The 18,799-nt window shown below is 41.2% G+C and overlaps 2 protein-coding genes and 1 pseudogene across 2 annotated transcripts; all 3 read left to right on the plus strand.

Moving 5' to 3' along the window:
• The first annotated feature begins 1,033 nt into the window (after positions 1-1,033).
• On the plus strand, positions 1,034-5,832 carry LOC149107307 (uncharacterized). Its single transcript, XM_089296952.1, has one exon. The coding sequence runs from the start codon at positions 3,261-3,263 to the stop codon at positions 5,109-5,111; it is 1,851 nt and encodes a 616-aa protein (XP_089153078.1). The 5' UTR covers positions 1,034-3,260; the 3' UTR covers positions 5,112-5,832.
• A 988-nt stretch (positions 5,833-6,820) lies between these two features.
• On the plus strand, positions 6,821-9,556 carry LOC149107308 (cyclic GMP-AMP synthase-like receptor; annotated as a pseudogene).
• A 1,039-nt stretch (positions 9,557-10,595) lies between these two features.
• On the plus strand, positions 10,596-13,220 carry LOC149107309 (uncharacterized). Its single transcript, XM_089297199.1, has one exon. The coding sequence runs from the start codon at positions 10,631-10,633 to the stop codon at positions 12,479-12,481; it is 1,851 nt and encodes a 616-aa protein (XP_089153325.1). The 5' UTR covers positions 10,596-10,630; the 3' UTR covers positions 12,482-13,220.
• Positions 13,221-18,799: the final 5,579 nt, after the last annotated feature.

Raw genomic sequence — 18,799 nt, forward strand, 5'->3', positions numbered from 1 at the left:
AACATGTTACATATCCTTTTCTGGTTCACCCAGGCTGAAGTCCATGCAATACAGTTGCTGAGCGCTTCGGGATATGTAACAAAATCGTCATAGTTATTTTTCCGTTGTGCGTGACATTATAGGAACATGTTAGATATCCTTTCTGGTTCATCCAGGCTGAAGTCCATGCAATACCGTTGCTGAGTGCTTCGGGATACGTAACAAAATCGCCATAGTTATTTTTTCCGTCGTGCGTGACATTATAGGAACATCTTACATATCCTTTCTGGTTCATCCAGGCTGAAGTCCATGCAATACAGTTGCTGAGTGCTTCGGGATATGTAACAAAATCGTGATAGTGATTTTTCCGTCAAGCTGTTTCCAGAATCGCTCGGCATTTCTCGTAAAGAATCACATCATGTACTCGAGATTTCTATCGCTCTTGAGAACTTTGACATAATTTTTGAGATAATTTCCTGACTGCCCATAACATTAACTGATTTTCAAAGTGCCGGTGCACATGATCTTCGAATTCGAATACTAGAAAATTCAGATTATTTTTGGAATCGCTAAGCAACAAACATGTATACAGAGAATACCCTAAACAGGTTTTAATTAGGCTTTCCGCGGAAAATCTGATAACATTTCTGACTCTCGGACATTTCTGGGCTGCTGGGCATAGTCACTTCGCTTACTGAATAACAGTGATAACTGAGATAAGCGAAAACGTTTCATCTATACGTGCTCCGTAGCTTTACAAGAGTAAGAAATGTATCAAAAAATCTAAGTTTTAAACTGGCGTTTGTGCCCAAACCTAGAAAACACATTGTTCCAACGTTATTTTTTCTTTTAATCCAAATTCTTCACGTCAGTCGCGCGATTTCCCGAATCGCCGACTAGTAAAATGTTTTGTATCTTTCTGACAAGATGGAATTGTCTTATAGTAAATATAATTTCACACTTTAGGATTATGACACATTCGTGCAAAACTTGACGCGTTTTGTGGAACATAAACGATCACCGACAGGGATATGATTACACTGAAATGTTGTAAGCCACTGGATATCCCGTGGACATGTAGGACTAAACGTTCTACATCTCCACGGGATCCCAGGTCTGTTTTTTGGTAGCCTGCAGTGCAGGCGTCTTATTGCGGCGAGTTAGCGTTACAACCTTGCGACCGCCTTTTTAGACCGCCATGTTAGACCGCCATGTTAGACGGTGGGGGATGGGGGAGGGGAAAAATGAGAAGACGCCTGCCCGAAAAGGCCGTTAAAATGCGAAACACCTCCTGATTAGTTGCGCTTCACTGCATTTCCGGAAATGAGCGGGTAACCTATCAAAATGAGGTTTTCTCGACACCGGAAGTCTCACAAGGGTACACACCACGAGAAGTTTATGCTAAGCCGCAGGATGTCTTGCATTCTCACAGAGGTACGTGTTGCGCTAGCGACTTCAGACGTACAGAGTATTTTAGAAATACCGGCAACTGATGAGATCCACATGGAGGATCGAAACCATGGTCTTGCCTGAACTAAGCCGAACAATGGCATATAAAACACGCAAAACACTTAACAGGACTTGCGCGTAAACAGCTACATTTGAATCATGTGGTGCCAGAACAACCAAAGGAGGAATAAACCTATACATCGAGCAAGAGAAACATAAGCTCGATCAGATAGCTGCAAGAAACATAAGAATGTCTCTAGACAAACGTATAGCTTTCTCAAAGTAAAGCTACAGCGTCTCCGAAGGAAATCGAACGAGAACAAATATGATATCCGTGATAAGGATCTACCTACAGTGCTTGTAAACAGTTCTAGTCACAACCGGGCCTGGTGTCACAATATAGAAAGCAAGTAAGCAACATGTTCACGGTAAATTTCATATTTTGTCCCTCAAAAGCAAATTCATGGATATATCTTGCAATAGAAATGAGCCTAAACAATGCATAAACACATGGCAAATTACAGAGGTGTCAAACTCAACGAGTCGACATGCAGATACCAGCGGAAACCATGCAGACCTATGACTTATAAAAATTTGCCATAGCACGATCTAACGGCTCAACTCCGCTTAAAATTCCTCCTTATTACACAACATGAAGTGCCCTTCATGAACACGAGTGAAGCGACAAGAAAGGTCGAGTGACCGAACAGAGAACGGCAAATGTGCAAATGTCACGAACCGTAGAAGTCGTGTAGCTTAGTCAACCCCATTTTACGTAAATATTAAGCTTTTCCCAAAGCCAGTGGGTAGCACTGCCAATAGATCTTTTCCGGATACCAGTGTGGAAATTGCGTCTTTTTGCTCCGTTCCTAATTCGCGAGACATTCCAAGTTCACATAAACGCTTGAGAGATTCCTCGAGAGCGGAATCGAAACTAACAACATCACTTTCGACAGAGTTTGCCATGTTTCTTACCCGCACGAACGAAACGAAATTGACTGACAGACAATTGACAGGCAGGGTCAAGCCGCACCAATCAGAAACTCCGTTTGTGGGCGAAAGGAGTTTCCTAAAAGAATAATGACCTCGCGCAGGCGAGATTTTCTTCGCTCCACCCCTCCCCTATCCTTCCTCTTGCCTATCATTCACCCCCTCGGTAAAACTTTCTTTCTCTCCCCAGTCTTCCACTGCATGAAAAATTCAAGATGGCGGCTAAACTTTTTACGATGTGAGCGCTCGCTCGAAAAAATCTCGCCTGCTCTGCAGGCTAGTTTTTTGGTAGCTAAGAACGTCTGGCTCGTTGTGATACTCTTAGTCTCTCCATACTACGGTACGCTCGGGCAGACTGGCCCAGTTTGGCGTGACTTCCCTTACAAATGCCTCCTCAATCTCAGCATAAACACGCAAAAACGAACTTGGCCAATATCCAGCCATCTTGACCTCGCGCTTGTTAATTAACGCATACATATGAAGGAACAGCGTTACTAAAAGATCGATCTGCTTTTCAATTTACTGCTTTCGCGTCAAGGTCAGGTGCTTGCTACGGTCTGAATTAATGCTAGGATAACTTTTACTACTCTCTCTCTATTTTCTTGTGTAGTACATTCAATGTAGTCTAGTTTAGTCTAGTCTTATTTGGTTGAACATTTATTTCAATGTTCCTCATTAGGCCATGTCACTTTCAAAGTATAATATTAGTAGGGCAATATTAAATATATCAACTTACAGAAACGTTACTCTTTGTTTTCTTGTTCCAAGAAGGAAAGGGTATCTTTGGCACGTGACTCATTCCGTTGGAAAAAGGGAAAATGAAATAGTCAAACTGCGTCTTCATGGCTGAAACTGTGGAACGTTTTGAGAAAAAGGCAAGGTTTGAAGATGAAAACGAAGCCGAATTGATTCGAGAGAAACTCGAGCAATTCTTGACCAACATTCTGGCGGAGGTGGAAAAGCGAGACAAGCGATTTCAGAGCACTCTTATTAAGAGCGGAAGTGTTTACGAAGGAACGAAGGTTTGCCAGCCAGATGAATTCGACTTCATGATCAGAATTGACTCACTCACCGACAAACCATTATTTCGTCCATGCAACAAAGGCGAAGGCTACGTCAAACTATTCGTTGCTGAACAAGAGTGGGAAGAATTCAAAGATGACGAAGGCTTCTTCAACCCACATATGATCTCCCGTTTCTTCAAGAAACTTGTCAATGCATCTCTAAGTGACACCGAGCTACCTCAAGGACTGGCCATCAAACGAGTAGGGCAAGACGTGTTTAATGAAATATGGTGGCCTGTGTATTCTGGGCTACTGGGAAATATCGATGGCCAAGAAAGTTCACCTGTGATGTACTCGGAAAGTCACGGACCGGCTACAACACTTTACATTGAATGGCAAGGCGGCAATAGTTATAGAAATCTAATCGTAAGAGTGGATTTGACACTGACTTTGGATTATCACAAATCCAAGCTCCCCGTTGAGTTGACAACGTGTTCCCAAGAAATAGATCCAATTCTTCAAAAGTGCGGATTCCACGTTGTTCCCGCTGGATATGACAGCTGGCGTATTTCGTTTTCCATGGCAGAAAAAGAAATTCTGGCCTTTTCTCCGGACGGTTTTAAAGCATGCTGCCGAGTCCTGAAAGTCACGAGAGATGAGATATCGAAGAAACTGGGATGGGATTCAACCTTGATTCCATCATACCTGTTGAAGACCGTCCTTCTTTCAGAGCTGTTCGTAACGGACCGCTATCGCTGGGATAAAAATTGTAGGGGCCAAAGGACAATTCAAGCTTTAGAGCTGGCCTTGCAAGGTGTGAAGACGGAGACAATTCCGAACTTCTTCATACCAGGGCAAAATATCCTAACTGTGGCTGATCACGACAACAAACTGCGCCAATGTGTCCTGGAAGACATGTTAAATCACATCAAGGGTTTGGAATTGGCGTACACGCAAAAGGACGCCAAGAAGAGAAAACAACAAATCAGGGCTTTACAAATGACAGATTTGGTGGATTACATGATCTCAGGCCTCCTTACTGGAAAAAACCCGACTGCTGTGTGGAACAAAATGTTTTTAAACATTGAAAACCTTCCTTTTGGTCCTTTGGGTAGACGTGGCTCTCGCCGGTTTATGATCTTTGACCTCAACACCACAGAGCTTGACGAAGGTGGCTACAGAAGGTTGATCCAAATATGGAAAGCGCTTGAAGCTTTCTTTAAGAAGTTACTGAATACTCTTGAAGGGGAGCTAAATTTGTTGGCTCGTAAATTCTACATCAGAACCTGCGAGATGAAAGAGAAATTCGAGTCTGAGCACAAAGGGCTTTGTGAACAACAAGTCGAGGAGGTTCCTCTTCGTCAAATTGCTATTGAATGGTTGGATGAGCTTGTTTCTTGTTACACTAAAGAAGACAACTCAAGCTTGCCAAATATTCACAAAGCAATTTCTCCGGAGTACAAGGCGTCAGGTTTCCTTAAAGACGTTGCTGATGTTACAGTGAACGAAGGTGGTGAAAAAGGGCTTGCTCTTTTAAAACAGCGTATTGAACCGTTCCTCTCCATGGTGCCTGACAATTACATCATGGCCGCTGTTGTTGATCATGTTAGCCAAATAATTCTGCACTCTAAAGAAGTATGGGAACGTAAACTCGATTACATCACGATACCCGAGTTAGATTTAGATTGAGCTCAGTGTGAGGAGACATTGAAAACGCCACTAATGCCAGGCGAAATTCCGTACTACGTGGACTCTTGGTTTGTTGTCCAGTCACAGAGCGATGACACTAGATTTTTAACATACCATAAGTGGACAACTCTGCTAAGTAGACATTTTCTGTTTCCAAGTTTGTGCATTGTAAATGGCTTAACTACATGACATTATGTCGAGCAGTTAGGTTAGGTGGGGAAACTTTTGCATATAAATTGGCCTTTGATGTCTGCGGGTTGTCTATGGCCGGACAACAGTTTTCATTATGTTTTTAATTCTAAGCGCTTTAAAACCTCAGAAACAGGCCTTGGACACTGATCTATTGCATCAAGTGGAGGCTACCAATCAATCTAGATACTTTCGTTGCTTCATGCCTTGACTGTGTTATTAGTTCAGTATGTTAGACCCATTTTTAGACTAGTAGAACTGTCGATCTTTTTAACAGAGTTTTTATAGTTTCTGACAGATAATCGAAGTCCTCTCAGATGGCTGAAAATTTGATCCATTGATTGCATGTTTGTCATTGATCCATCCTCATTACACTTAACAGAATAAGGGCTTTTTGCAAAGTTAATTTAGCGCTGACTTTTTAGACTGCACATATGTCAAGTGAACCCAGTTTATTCCGTTGTGCTCGTTTCAGTATCCATGATATTAAGTGGAATCGAAAAAATAAAACAAAAAACCTCCTTGCGACCGATTTCAGCTTCCACCGTGCCTGTAAGGAATCAGTCTTCGCAAGTTAGACTAGTGTGACCCTGAATTTACTATCAAACACTGTACAGCCCCATTCTTTGGAAGGTATTGTTGTTGATGCACGACATATACGCGTTGTCTCATGGTTTCTTCTACAATGCTTCAGCTTGCTGTAGAGGCAACTTGGACCCCTAGCTACCCCTTCCATACTGTGCCAAATTTCCCCACCCCATCAACGTGGGGAAAAATTCCCAACACAAAAGCGCATCGAGTAGTCAAATGCCCAGGGTTTGTTCGGGAAGAGGTTGATCGCTGCCTCTATTTGACAGTTAGATTAATCCAAACGTAAGGGAAGCTTGAGGCTCATCAATATGGCATAAGTAAAGTGAAGCCTTGGAGCCGACTGGCTCATAGCTCATAGCTACCGGAGCTTATCCCGGTTTCTGTAGCATGAAGCGGTTAGGAGTAATTCTACTCCCCCTGGACGAGATGCTGGTCTATCGCAGATTAAATAGTACATAAGTAATAATGCAAGAAATTATGCTTAGAGATGGTCGATGAATTGTCAAACACAATTTAGGTCGGCACACACCGGGGGACATATTGGGGGGACATGATTAGTGCTAACTCAAAGATATAAAAACTTCTGGACTGTCTAACAAATTAGAGCAGGTACATTATATACCTGCCTTTTACGTTGATAAAATTTGATAAATCATCATAAGACACGACCTACTAGTTCTTAGGTTTAAACTGCTTCACAAATGCGTCCTAAGTCTCAGCATAAACAAGCAAAAAAGAACTTGGCCAATATCCAGCCCCCTTGACCTCGCTCTCGGTCAATAATTTAATAACCCATATATATAAATTAACAGCGTTACTAACGATCAATTTGCATTTTAATTTACTGCTCTCGCGCGAAGGTCACGTGATTGCTATTGTCTGAATTAATGCTGGAATAACTTTTACTACTCGCTCGCTATTTTCTTGAGTAGTACATTTAATATAGTCTAGTTTAGTTTAGTCTTATTTGGTTAAACATTGATTTCATTGTTCCTCATTAGGCCAGGTCAGTTCCAAAGTATAATATTAATAGGGCAATATATGAAATATATCAACTTACAGAAACGTTACTCTTTGTTTTCTTGTTCCAAGAAAGAAAGGGTATGTTTGGCGTGTGACTCATTCCGGTGAAAAAAGGGAAAATGAAATAGTCGAACTGCGTCTTCATGGCTTAAACTGCAGAACGTTTTGAGAAAAAGGCAAGGTTTGAAAATGAAAACGAAGCCGAATTGATTCGAGAGAAACTCGAGCAATTCTTGACCAACATTCTGGCGGAGGTGGAAAAGCGAGACAAGCGACTTCAGAGCACTGTTATTAAGAGCGGAAGTGTTTACGAAGGAACGAAGGTTTGCCAGCCAGATGAATTCGACTTCATGATCAGAATTGACTCACTCACCGACAAACCATTATTTCGTCCATGCGACAAAGGCGACGGCTACGTCAAACTATTCGTTGCTGAACAAGAGTGGGAAGAATTCGAAGATGACGAAGGCTTCTTCAAACCACATATGATCTCCCGTTTCTTCAAGAAGCTTGTCAATGCATCTCTAAGTGACGCCGGACTACCAACGAGTAGGGCAAGACGTGTTTAATGAAATATGGTGGCCTGTGTATTCTGGGCTACTGGGAAACATCGATGGCCAAGAAAGTTCGCCTGTGATGTACTCGGAAAGTCACGGACCGGCTACAACACTTTACATTGAATGGCAAGGCGGCAATAGTTATAGAAATCTAATCGTAAGAGTGGATTTGACATTGACTTTGGATTACCACAAATCCAAGTTCCCTGTTGAGTTAGTAAAAATGTGTTCCCAAAAAATAGATCCAATTCTTCAAAAGTGCGGATTCCATGTTGTTCCCGCTGGATATGACAGCTGGCGTATTTCGTTTTCCATGGCAGAAAAAGAAATTCTGGCCTTTTCTCCGGACGGTTTTAAAGCATGCTGCCGAGTCCTGAAAGTCACGAGAGATGAGATATCGAAGAAACTGGGATGGGATTCAACCTTGATTCCATCATACCTGTTGAAGACCGTCCTTCTTTCAGAGCTGTTCATAACGGACCGCTATCGCTGGGATAAAGATTGTAGGGCCCAAAGGACAATTCAAGCTTTAGAGCTGGCCTTGCAAGGTGTGAAGACGGAGAAATTTCCGAATTTCTTCAAACCATGGCAAAATGCACTAACTGTGACTGATCACGACAACAAACTGCGCCAATGTGTCCTGGAAGACATGTTAAATCACATCAAGGGTTTGGAATTGGCGTACACACAAAAGGACGCCAGGAAGATAAAACAACAGATCAGGGCTTTACAAATGACAGATGTGGTGGATTACATGATCTCAGGCCTCCTTACTGGAAAAAACCCGACTGCTGTTTGGAACAAAATGTTTTTAAACATTGATAACCTTCCTTTTAGTCCTTTGGAGAGACGTGGCTCTCGCCGGTTTATGATCAATGACCTCAACATCACAGAGCTTGACGAAGGTGGCTACAGAAGGTTCATTCAAATATGGAAAGCGTTTCAAGCTTTCTTTCAGGAGTTATTGAATACTCTTGAAAGGGAGCTAAATTTGTTAGCTCGTAAATTCTACATCAGAACCTGCGAGATGAAAGAGAAATTCGAGTCTGAGCACAAAGCTAGGGCTTTGTGAACAACAAGTCGAGGAGGTTCCTCTTCGTCAAATTGTTATTGAATGGTTTAATGACGTTGTTTCTGGTTACACTAAAGAAGACAACTCAAGCTTGCCAAATATTCACAAAGCAATTTCTCCGGAGTACAAGGCGTCAGGTTTCCTTAAAGACGTTGCTGATGTTACAGTGAACGAAGCTGGTGACAAAGGGCTTGCTCTTTTAAAACAGCGTATCGAGCCGTTGCTCTCCATTGTCCCTGAGAATTACATCATGGCCGCTGTTGTTAATCATGTTAGCCAATTAATTCTGCACTCTAAAGAAGTATTGAAACGTAAACTCGATTACATCACGATACCCGAGTTAGATTTAGATTGAGCTCAGTGTGAGGAGACATTGAAAACGCCACTAATTACCAGGAAACATCCCGTATCACGTGGACTCTTGGTTTGTTGTTCAGTCACAGAGCGAGGACACTAGATTTTTAACATCCCATAAGTGGACAACTCCGCTAAGTAGACATTTTGTTTCCTAGCGTGTGTCCTTGTAAGTGGCTTAACTACACTGCATTATTTCGAGCAGTTAGGTTAGGCTGCGAAACTTTGGCCTTTGATGTGTGCGGGTTACCTATGGCCGGATAACAGTTTTCATTATGTTTTTAATTCTCAGCGCTTTAAAGTGCTAGTGAAACGAAATTTTCGTATGTGAGATTTTTGCTTAGTGATAAAGTTTCAACCTTACTTGGAAACACTGCAGACTATTTTTCGCATACGGTAAAGCGTCTTAATCCAGTCACAGAGCGAAAAAAAGCGTCTTAATCGTAATGGTCACAAGTATCACAAGTATGCAAAACATCATTCTGTATCTGTTGATAATTAATCTATCTTGTTGTTCACTGGCTAGAAGTGCTCAAGCTTACTGTAGTAAGGTTATACGTTGCTTAAATGAAGGTCTTAGGGTTATTCCGCATACCTGCTCTCCCTTCTATATATAGCTTGAATTGTCAGTCAAGAATTCAGAGTGTCAGGTGAAACTATTTTGCTTCAGTCATATGCTCACGTCGCACTTTCCCGGAAAACTCTGCATACATGAAGAACAACAATGGTTCGAAAACAACCGTTTTAACACAAAGTAAACTTTATTTTAACAAGCGCTCCCAAAACCAAACTCAATGTTCCCGACCTTCACCACAAGATGTTACTAACTTTTTTAAAGTAAGTCTTTATCAACATCCCACCAACAAAACTCCAGAAATTGATGAATGCACTGTTATACAAGCCAAGGAATATGCCTGCCATCAAAACACATGACGCTGGGTCACAAACAACGGAAATTGTCCAACATTTTTTACAAGTCAGTTGCAATACATTGACACAAGGAAAATCAAACATCCCACGTGGGGTTCGTTGAAGCCATTTGCCTGGATTTTTGGTGGAGACGTGCGGCATTCATTGCCCTATTTCAGATACCCTGCAATATAGGCGTCATTTTCGAACGTAACGCTCGGTAGACCAGGTTTTCGATGCCGCTTTCTTGCATTGTGACCTTTAGAGGGTTGGGGAGATGCGGGGAGTGATCCATATATACTCTTAGTCTCTCCATACTACGGTACGCACGGGCAGACTGGCCCAGTTTGGCGTGACTTCCCTTACAAATGCCTCCTCAATCTCAGCATAAACACGCAAAAACGAACTTGGCCAATATCCAGCCATCTTGACCTCGCTCTTGTTCAGTAACGCATACATATGAAGGAACAGCGTTACTAAAAGATCGATCTACATTTTAATTTACTGCTCTCGCGTCAAGGTCAGGTGATTGCTACGGTCTGAATTAATGCTAGGATAACTTTTACTACTCTCTCTCTATTTTCTGGTGTAGTACATTTAATGTAGTCTAGTTTAGTCTAATCCTATTTGGTTGAACATTTATTTCAATGTTCCTCATTAGGCCATGTCACTTTCAAAGTATAATATTAATAGGGCAATATTAAATATATCAACTTTCAAAAACGTTACTCTTGGTTCCTTGTTCCAAGAAAGAAAGGATATATTTGGCGCGTGACTCATTCCGGTGAAAAAAGGGGAAGATGAAATAGTCAAACTGCGTCTTCATGGCTGAAATTGTGGAACATTTAGAGAAAAAGGCAAGGTTTGAAGATGAAAACGAAGCCGAATTGATTCGAGAGAAACTCGAGCAATTCTTGACCAACATTCTGGCGGAGGTGGAAAAGCGAGACAAGCGACTTCAGAGCACTGTTATTAAGAGCGGAAGTGTTTACGAAGGAACGAAGGTTTGCCAGCCAGATGAATTCGACTTCATGATCAGAATTGACTCACTCACCGACAAACCATCATTTCGTCCATGCGACAAAGGCGAAGGCTACGTCAAACTATTCATTGCTGAACAAGAGTGGGAAGAATTCAAAGATGACGAAGGCTTCTTCAACCCACATATGATCTCCCGTTTCTTCAAGAAGCTTGTCAATGCATCTCTAAGTGACGCCGGACTACCTGAAGGACTGGCCCTCAAACGAGTAGGGCAAGACGTGTTTAATGAAATATGGTGGCCTGTGTATTCTGGGCTTCTGGGAAATATCGATGGCCAAGAAAGTTCGCCTGTGATGTACTCGGAAAGTCACGGACCGGCTACAACACTTTACATTGAATGGCAAGGCGGCAATAGTTATAGAAATCTAATCGTAAGAGTGGATTTGACACTGACTTTGGATTATCACAAATCCAAGCTCCCTGTTGAGTTGACAACGTGTTCCCAAGAAATAGATCCAATTCTTCAAAAGTGCGGATTCCACGTTGTTCCCGCTGGATATGACAGCTGGCGTATTTCGTTTTCCATGGCAGAAAAAGAAATTCTGGCCTTTTCTCCGGACGGTTTTAAAGCATGCTGTCGAGTCCTGAAAGTCACGAGAGATGAGATATCGAAGAAACTGAGATGGGATTCGACCTTGATTCCATCATACCTGTTGAAGACCGTCCTTCTTTCAGAGCTGTTCGTAACGGACCGCTATCGCTGGGATAAAAATTGTAGGGCCCAAAGGACAATTCAAGCTTTACAGCTGGCCTTGCAAGGTGTGAAGACGGAGACAATTCCGAATTTCTTCATACCAGGGCAAAATCTACTAACTGTGGCTGATCACGACAACAAACTGCGCCAATGTGTCCTGGAAGACATGTTAAATCACATCAAGGGTTTGGAATTGGCGTACACACAAAAGGACGCCAAGAAGAGAAAACAACAGATCAGGGCTTTACAAATGACAGATTTGGTGGATTATATGATCTCAAGCCTCTTTGCTAGAAAAAACCCGACTGCTGTTTGGAACAAAATGTTTTTAAACATTGATAACCTCCCTTTTGGAGCTTTGGGGAGGCATGGCTCTCGCCGGTTTATGATCAATGACCTCAACACCACAGAGCTTGACGAAGGTGGCTACAGAAGATTGATCCAAATATGGAAAGCGTTTGAAGCTTTCTTTAAGAAGTTACTGAATAGTCTTGAAGGGGAGCTAAATTTGTTAGCTCGTAAATTCTACATCAGAACCTGCGAGATGAAAGAGAAATTCGAGTCTGAGCACAAAGGGCTTTGTGAACAACAAGTCGAGAAGGTTCCTCTTCGTCAAATTGTTATTGAATGGTTTGATGAGCTTGTTTCTTGTTACAATAAAGAAGACAACTCAAGCTTGCCAAATATTCACAAAGCAATTTCTCCGGAGTACAAGGCGTCAGGTTTCCTTAAAGACGTTGCTGATGTTACAGTGAACGAAGCTGGTGACAAAGGGCTTGCTCTTTTAAAACAGCGTATCGAACCGTTGCTCTCCATGGTCCCTGAGAATTACATCATGGCCGCTGTTGTTGATCATGTTAGCCAATTAATTCTGCACTCTAAAGAAGTATTGAAACGTAAACTCGATTACATCACGATACCCGAGTTAGATTTAGATTGAGCTCAGTGTGAGGAGACATTGAAAACGCCACTAATGCCAGGAAACATACCGTACTACGTGGACTCTTGGTTTGTTGTTCAGTCACAAGGCAATGACACTAGATTTTTAACATCCCATAAGTTGACAACTCTGCTAAATAGACATTCTCCGTTTCCAAGTGTGTGCCCTTGTTAGTGGCTTAACTACATGACATTATGTCGAGCAGTTAGGTTAGGTGGGGAAACTTTTGCATATAAATTGGCCTTTGATGTGTGTGGGTTATCTATGGCCGGATAACAGTTTTCAATATAATTTTAATTCTAAGCGCTTTAAAGCGTCAGAACCAGGCCGTGGACAATGATCTGTTGCATCTAGTGGATGGAGGCTACCAATCAATCTAGATACTTTCGTTGCTTCATGCCTTGGCAGCGTTTTAATTAAAACAAGGCCATTTGTTGTTAGTTCAGTATTTTACGTTACACCCATTATTGTTTTATTTACCTTGAAGGAAGGTCTAGCAGATCTGTTATCTTTTAAACATAGTTGTTACTTTTTCTGACAGGTAATCCAAATCATCTCAGATGGCTGAAAATTTGATCCAATGATTGGATGTTTGTCATTGATCCATCCTTATTACACCTAATAGATTATATAAGTGCTTGTTGCAGAGGGAATTTAGCGCTGACTTCTTATACTGCACATATGTAAAGTGAACCCAGTTTATGGTGATTATTAAAACTCAAAACAGAAGGGCAAACAATATACAGAAAACCTCACCGCAAAGTTACATTAACTCAAATCAAAATTCTACCTTTTCGTGTTAGCTCAATCGGGCTCTGAACAACCCGATCCAGGAGCTCCGCTTTTAGGCTGGCCTAAATCTATATATTAATTTATGGGATGCATTAAGGACCAAGAGCGGACAATTTGACAAGTCTGCGGATCCACAGCTACTTTGACAACGTCATGACGAAATTCATGATCAATAACAGGACAGATGCATGAGAAACTGACCTCAATTTATTAATTACTTAAGAAATAGAAAACATGTACGTGTTTCTATCGAGTTTTAGTATAAATCTAGCAGCCATCTATCACAAATGCCGTTCTCTGATTTTCTCTCTCGAAAACGCTGTTTCCACAGCTTTTTCGAGTTCCTCCAAACTTTCCCGGAGAGCATGTTTTCTATTTCTTTTAGAAAACACCGCGACGAAAAAAAGGAAAACAAGTTGTTAACTGTGATTATCAAAATGTAAATTCTCTTTGCTCGCGCCATCATTACGTCAACAGCTCGTGCTAGTTCTGTATTTCTATCGAGTTATAGAAACACGACAATTTTTAACCAATCAGCGCGTATATTTCCTGAGGACTGTTTTCTAAAGGCATCTATTATCAACGTAAAATGAGTGTTTACTGCTTGTAAAGCAAAGCTTTAAACGATTTCGAAGAAGGCAACTTAAAAAAGTTGACGTACAAGAAATCAAGGAGAAGCGCAGAAGGGACTGTTAAAAAGAAGGGAGAAGGAGAAAAGAAATGAAATATAATTTTTTAAAAAATGTCATTTAAAGGTCACTTGCCCCGGTGGGGAGGGAGGGGGGGGGGGGGAAATCCCACCTAAAAAGGTCGGGGATGCTCTTCAAAAATTTGAACTAAACTCTATTGGAGACAAAAGTGGGCTTGGCTCCAGCATACAGGTGTATAAATAGGTACCAGCAAATGTTTGGACAACCTGACAGAATACTGGAAAGTAACCCTTCGATGAACTAGCACCCAATCCGGGGGGAGGGGGGTAGCTGGTGTTTTCTAAGAGTAGCCAAGATATGACGGATCTCTCAACTATCTCCAATACACAGAATCTTGAAAAATGTTGCGAGTTTGTGGATGTGTGATTTTGTTTCTTAAAGGAGACCCCATAGACCCAATTTATAAATGGCTGCTGATTGAAAATTATTTTGTAAGTATTAAAATTAGCTCAACTAAACTAGTTTTTGAGTTGATAATTAACGAATTTTTACTCTCAAACGAGGTTAAATGGGCTTATTTAAATGCATACAAAAGAATTTTAAATTGGCAGCCATTTCTGAATATGGTCTATGCCGTAAGGAAGCACATTAGAAATAAATTATAGCCCCTGTTTGGTGAACAACCATCAGCGCTTTAAAAGATTTTCACCGGGGCAATTACTGGCCCAGCAAATAATCAACCTATCAAAACCAGAGCAAACGCTTTCAAACAAGCGATTTCCCGCGCTTTTCGCCAGAACGTTTTCTTACAAGTGATTTCCCGCGCTTGGCGCCAGAACGCTTCATCTATAGCCATGCATTTCCCGCGCTTGGCACCAGAACCCTTCCTAACTAACGATTCTCGCGCTTGGCGCCAGAACGCTAGCTTCCTTACTAAGGACTCTCGCGCTTTTCGCCAGAACGTTTACTTACAAGCGATTTCCCGCGCTCAGCGCCAGAACGCTTCCTAACTAACGATTCTCGCGCTTGGCGCCAGAACGTTTCCTAAATAACGATTTCCCGCCTTGGCGCCAGAACCATCCTTACTAGCTACTTCCAGCGCTTGGCGCCAGAACGCTTTGTCTCCAGGCATATCTCGTGATTGGCACCAGTGATGTGTATTTGTTTTGAGATATGATTGGCCTATTGTGCTGCTGAAATGAACTAACTTCAATTCAAAAATTAAAAAATCTGCGTCCTCGTGTTTTTTGTGATAGCATACTAAAGGAGAAAAGGCTTGTAAGTCCCCTTAAATACAGGAAATGCAGCTTCAATACTTAAAAATACAACAAACATCACACTTTATTTTCTTTGAAATATCAAGCTTATTACATTTTGCTGCTTAGAAATACCAATCACATCAGCCATTCGAGGCAAGGTTAAAAAGTATGTAAATAGCTTATATCTATCTTTTATTATTATTATATCTCTCAGTTAGTACGCGCGTTGTGATTGTTCAATTTAGCGGGCCGTATTCTCCTGTAGGGCCCGCTAAAATTTCAAGTTGTTTTTGTTGCCAAACTGTTCCGTGATTTATCGCCAAGTGTTCTTAACTTTTATAGCAAGTTAAAGTTTAAAACTTTCTTTTACTCTAAATTGTGTAGAAAAGCGTGCTAACGACTCAAAAACGATTTCAAATTGGCTCGTTTTGCTTTTGACGTGCGTCAGAAATTTGAAGCCGTTCCGTGTGAATAGAAATCGTTCACGAACGCGCGTCAGGCACACAGTAGAGATATAATAAATATCTTACTAACCTCGTCCTCTCGGTCCGTACTGTAAGTTATGGATCCGTAACTTACAGTACGGACCCCGAACTCGGTTAGTAAGAAACAAGTAACAAGTTGTGTTTTTATTTGTTGTCTATTAGAGGGAATAGGGGAAACGTATAATTTCAGAGCTGAACAAAGAGTTTCCAGCAATCTGATTAGTTCAGCGATCCCTTCTATGAAGCGGTTTATATAACATTTTTTAGGCCTGGCTGCTAAGCTCGCCACCCTTTCGCAAGTGGACATGGCGGACAGTTGGTGAATGAATATTTCGTCTATTCGGTAGACATTACCCTAAGTCCAGGATATTTGAAAGGATGGAGAATTTTCGAAATGACTCCTGCCATCCTTGGACCAAAAATCCTTTCAAGAACTCGTGTTAAAGGCAGTTAAGAATCGTAGACGCAGTGGTTGCGTTGATTGCCAGCAGGTCAGATCGATTGAACGAAATCTGTTTTTCTCCAAACTAAGGCTACTCATTTTGAGAAGATGATGACAACAGTGGATGAAGTCAACAGCGATAAAACAAAGGTAACGGATGAATTTATTTTTTGTAGTGTTTGGCTTGTTTGTTTTACTGCCGAACTGGATGAGTAAACTAATTCACAATCGATGTTAGCTTACATGTAAGCTTCTTATTAGCGAACAACTGGGTCCCTGGTTTTATGTTTTAGTCCGTATTCTCTATTGTTCAGCTCTGAAAATATACTAAAACAATTATTCGCCTCAGGCTCGGTGAATATTGTCGAATAATCCCCGAGACTTCACCTCGGGGATTATTCGACGATATTCAACTCGCCGTCGGCGAATAATTGTTAAATAACATTTTTTTTTACCTAAAAACACCAATCACACCAGGCATTCAAGGTAAAATCAAAAAGTATATAAATAGCTTTTATCTATCTTATAACATTTTTTTTTTACCTAAAACACCAATCACACCAGGCATTCTAGGCAAAGTTAAAAAGTATATAAATAGCTTATATGTATCTTGCAACATTTTTTTTAGCTAAAAACACCAATTACACCAGGCATTCTAGGCAAAGTTAAAAAGTATATAAATAGCTTTTATCTATCTTATAACATTTTTGTTTACCTAAAAACACCAATCACACCAGGCATTCAAGGCAAGGTTAAAAAGTATATAGGATTCGGACGCAGCCTGAATCCAGGCTAAGCTAGCGACCTTAAATTCAGGGGGGGGGGGGGGCTCTATTAAGACCTGGCCGGAGACATGGCCCAGGCACTGGCCTATCTGCTGGGGGTTTGGTGGCGGCCAGCTGCCAAAATCAGGGAGGGGAGAGTAGGGTGTCTTGTACTGACACCCCCAGCTAGCTACACTTTGAGTTTTTAGTGTTAAATAACCATGATATTGATTATGTTTCTGGGTATTTTACTCAGTGTTTAACCTTGTTCAAGGTTTCTGTGTTGACATGGCACCCTGTTAGAGTGGACCATGTCACGTGCATGCGTGAGGGGCCAATCTCCCAGCCAGAGGGGGGGGGGGGAGGGTGTGGTCAGAGGACTTCTAGCCGGTGGGACTGTCTTTGAGTCAATGCGGGCATGTTTTTGCGAATTTGGTCAGATATATTTATAGCTTATATCTACAATGAAACTTACTACATTTTTGCTGCCTGGAAAAACAAATCAAACCAAGTTTTCAAGGCTAGCTTAAAAAGTATACATATATAGCTTATATCTAGCTTATTACATTTTGCTGCCTAGAAATACCAACCAAGCCGGGTTTTTAAGGCAAGGTTATTTAAAAAGTAAAGTCTCACGCACAAATAAGAAAGACCTGTTAACTGATATTTGGGCAAAAAGCACTCTGTTTCGGACTTAAAACTCGTCACAAGGTTTACGACCAAACGCAACACTCTAGTCTACAAAGGTGCTGCACATCACCGACAAACTTAGTAAAACAGCATAAAAAAAACCACGACTTCCTATCAAGCACCAAGTGAGTTGTCATTTCAACGCAGAAGAAACCTTACCCTGACATTGGTGATAGAAGTCTTTTGCCTAGAAACACATGCATTAGAACAAGGTCTCGACCATGGCCATACAACGGCGAAAACGCAGCTTTAATTCATTCTACGGTTAGGCCTACCGTCTGCACTAATCCGTCACGAAAACGGAGCTATTCGAAAACGCTCTTCAAACCGAAGGAACATGCAAACGCCGGCTTTGCGTCTCAGTGTGTATGAAAAACATCATTTAATTTTCAAAACGGGGCTTTTCGTAAACGATGTGATTTTCCTGTTCGAGCTTTTCTCAAACACAAATCCAAAGTAACCGGTAGCTAATGTGGACTGAAAACATTTGATACGCTTTCATTTTCACATCTCTTCAGTATCTTGTGGACAGAGCCTAAAGTTATCATTTATGTAAGATGTTGAATGTTTGTTGAACGTTTGTGGTGGTCAATGCGCTTAGCTACAGTTAGCTACAACTACGAAATCAGTCTACTCCACGAGGAACAAAAGTATGCTTTCCCAACTTGTATTAAAAAATGCGGATAACTTTGAGAACATTAGAATATTGGAACATTTTAAGACGAATTCTTTTAATCCTGATATTTTGCTTTCTCAAGCGATTCAACCGAATATTCTTCAGTGAATTTACTTTTTAGGAATCTTATAGATGGTCATTGCTTACTGAGCCTATGTGCCGTTTTTGCTTATATGCAAACTCAATCGATCTGGTTGTCAAAAAAATCTACGGACCATCATGTTCTGCATGTTATTTGTTCAGTTACCAATTCACACGGATGCTGATTCAGTAAATACACAGCAGTTTAAGTTCACTCTTTGAGAATCCACTGTGCTGGTAAAAATGTTATGCATATATGTGAATAAGTAATTACCAAATATTTGAACCAGCCCAGTTAACTAGCGTTCAACACCTGCCATGGCATGGCTGTCATTAAGAAAACCGCTAAGATTAATGAAGTACAACATACCTGAATAACGATTAATGTTTTCTTTTCTTCAGTGCAACATTAAACGTTAAAAGAAAGTAATTTTAAGGTGAGCTATCCTTTTCAATAATAAGCTAAGCTCTCGTATCCA

The sequence above is a fragment of the Orbicella faveolata genome, unplaced genomic scaffold (genome assembly GCF_042242905.1).
Source record: "Orbicella faveolata isolate gen_17 unplaced genomic scaffold, um_ofav_v1 contig_27, whole genome shotgun sequence".
Lineage (NCBI taxonomy): Eukaryota > Metazoa > Cnidaria > Anthozoa > Scleractinia > Merulinidae > Orbicella > Orbicella faveolata.

Coding starts and splice junctions, on each gene's coding strand:
- LOC149107307 (XM_089296952.1), top strand. CDS start 3,261: ATGGCTGAAACTGTGGAACGTTTTGAGAAAAAGGCAAGGTTTGAAGAT.
- LOC149107309 (XM_089297199.1), top strand. CDS start 10,631: ATGGCTGAAATTGTGGAACATTTAGAGAAAAAGGCAAGGTTTGAAGAT.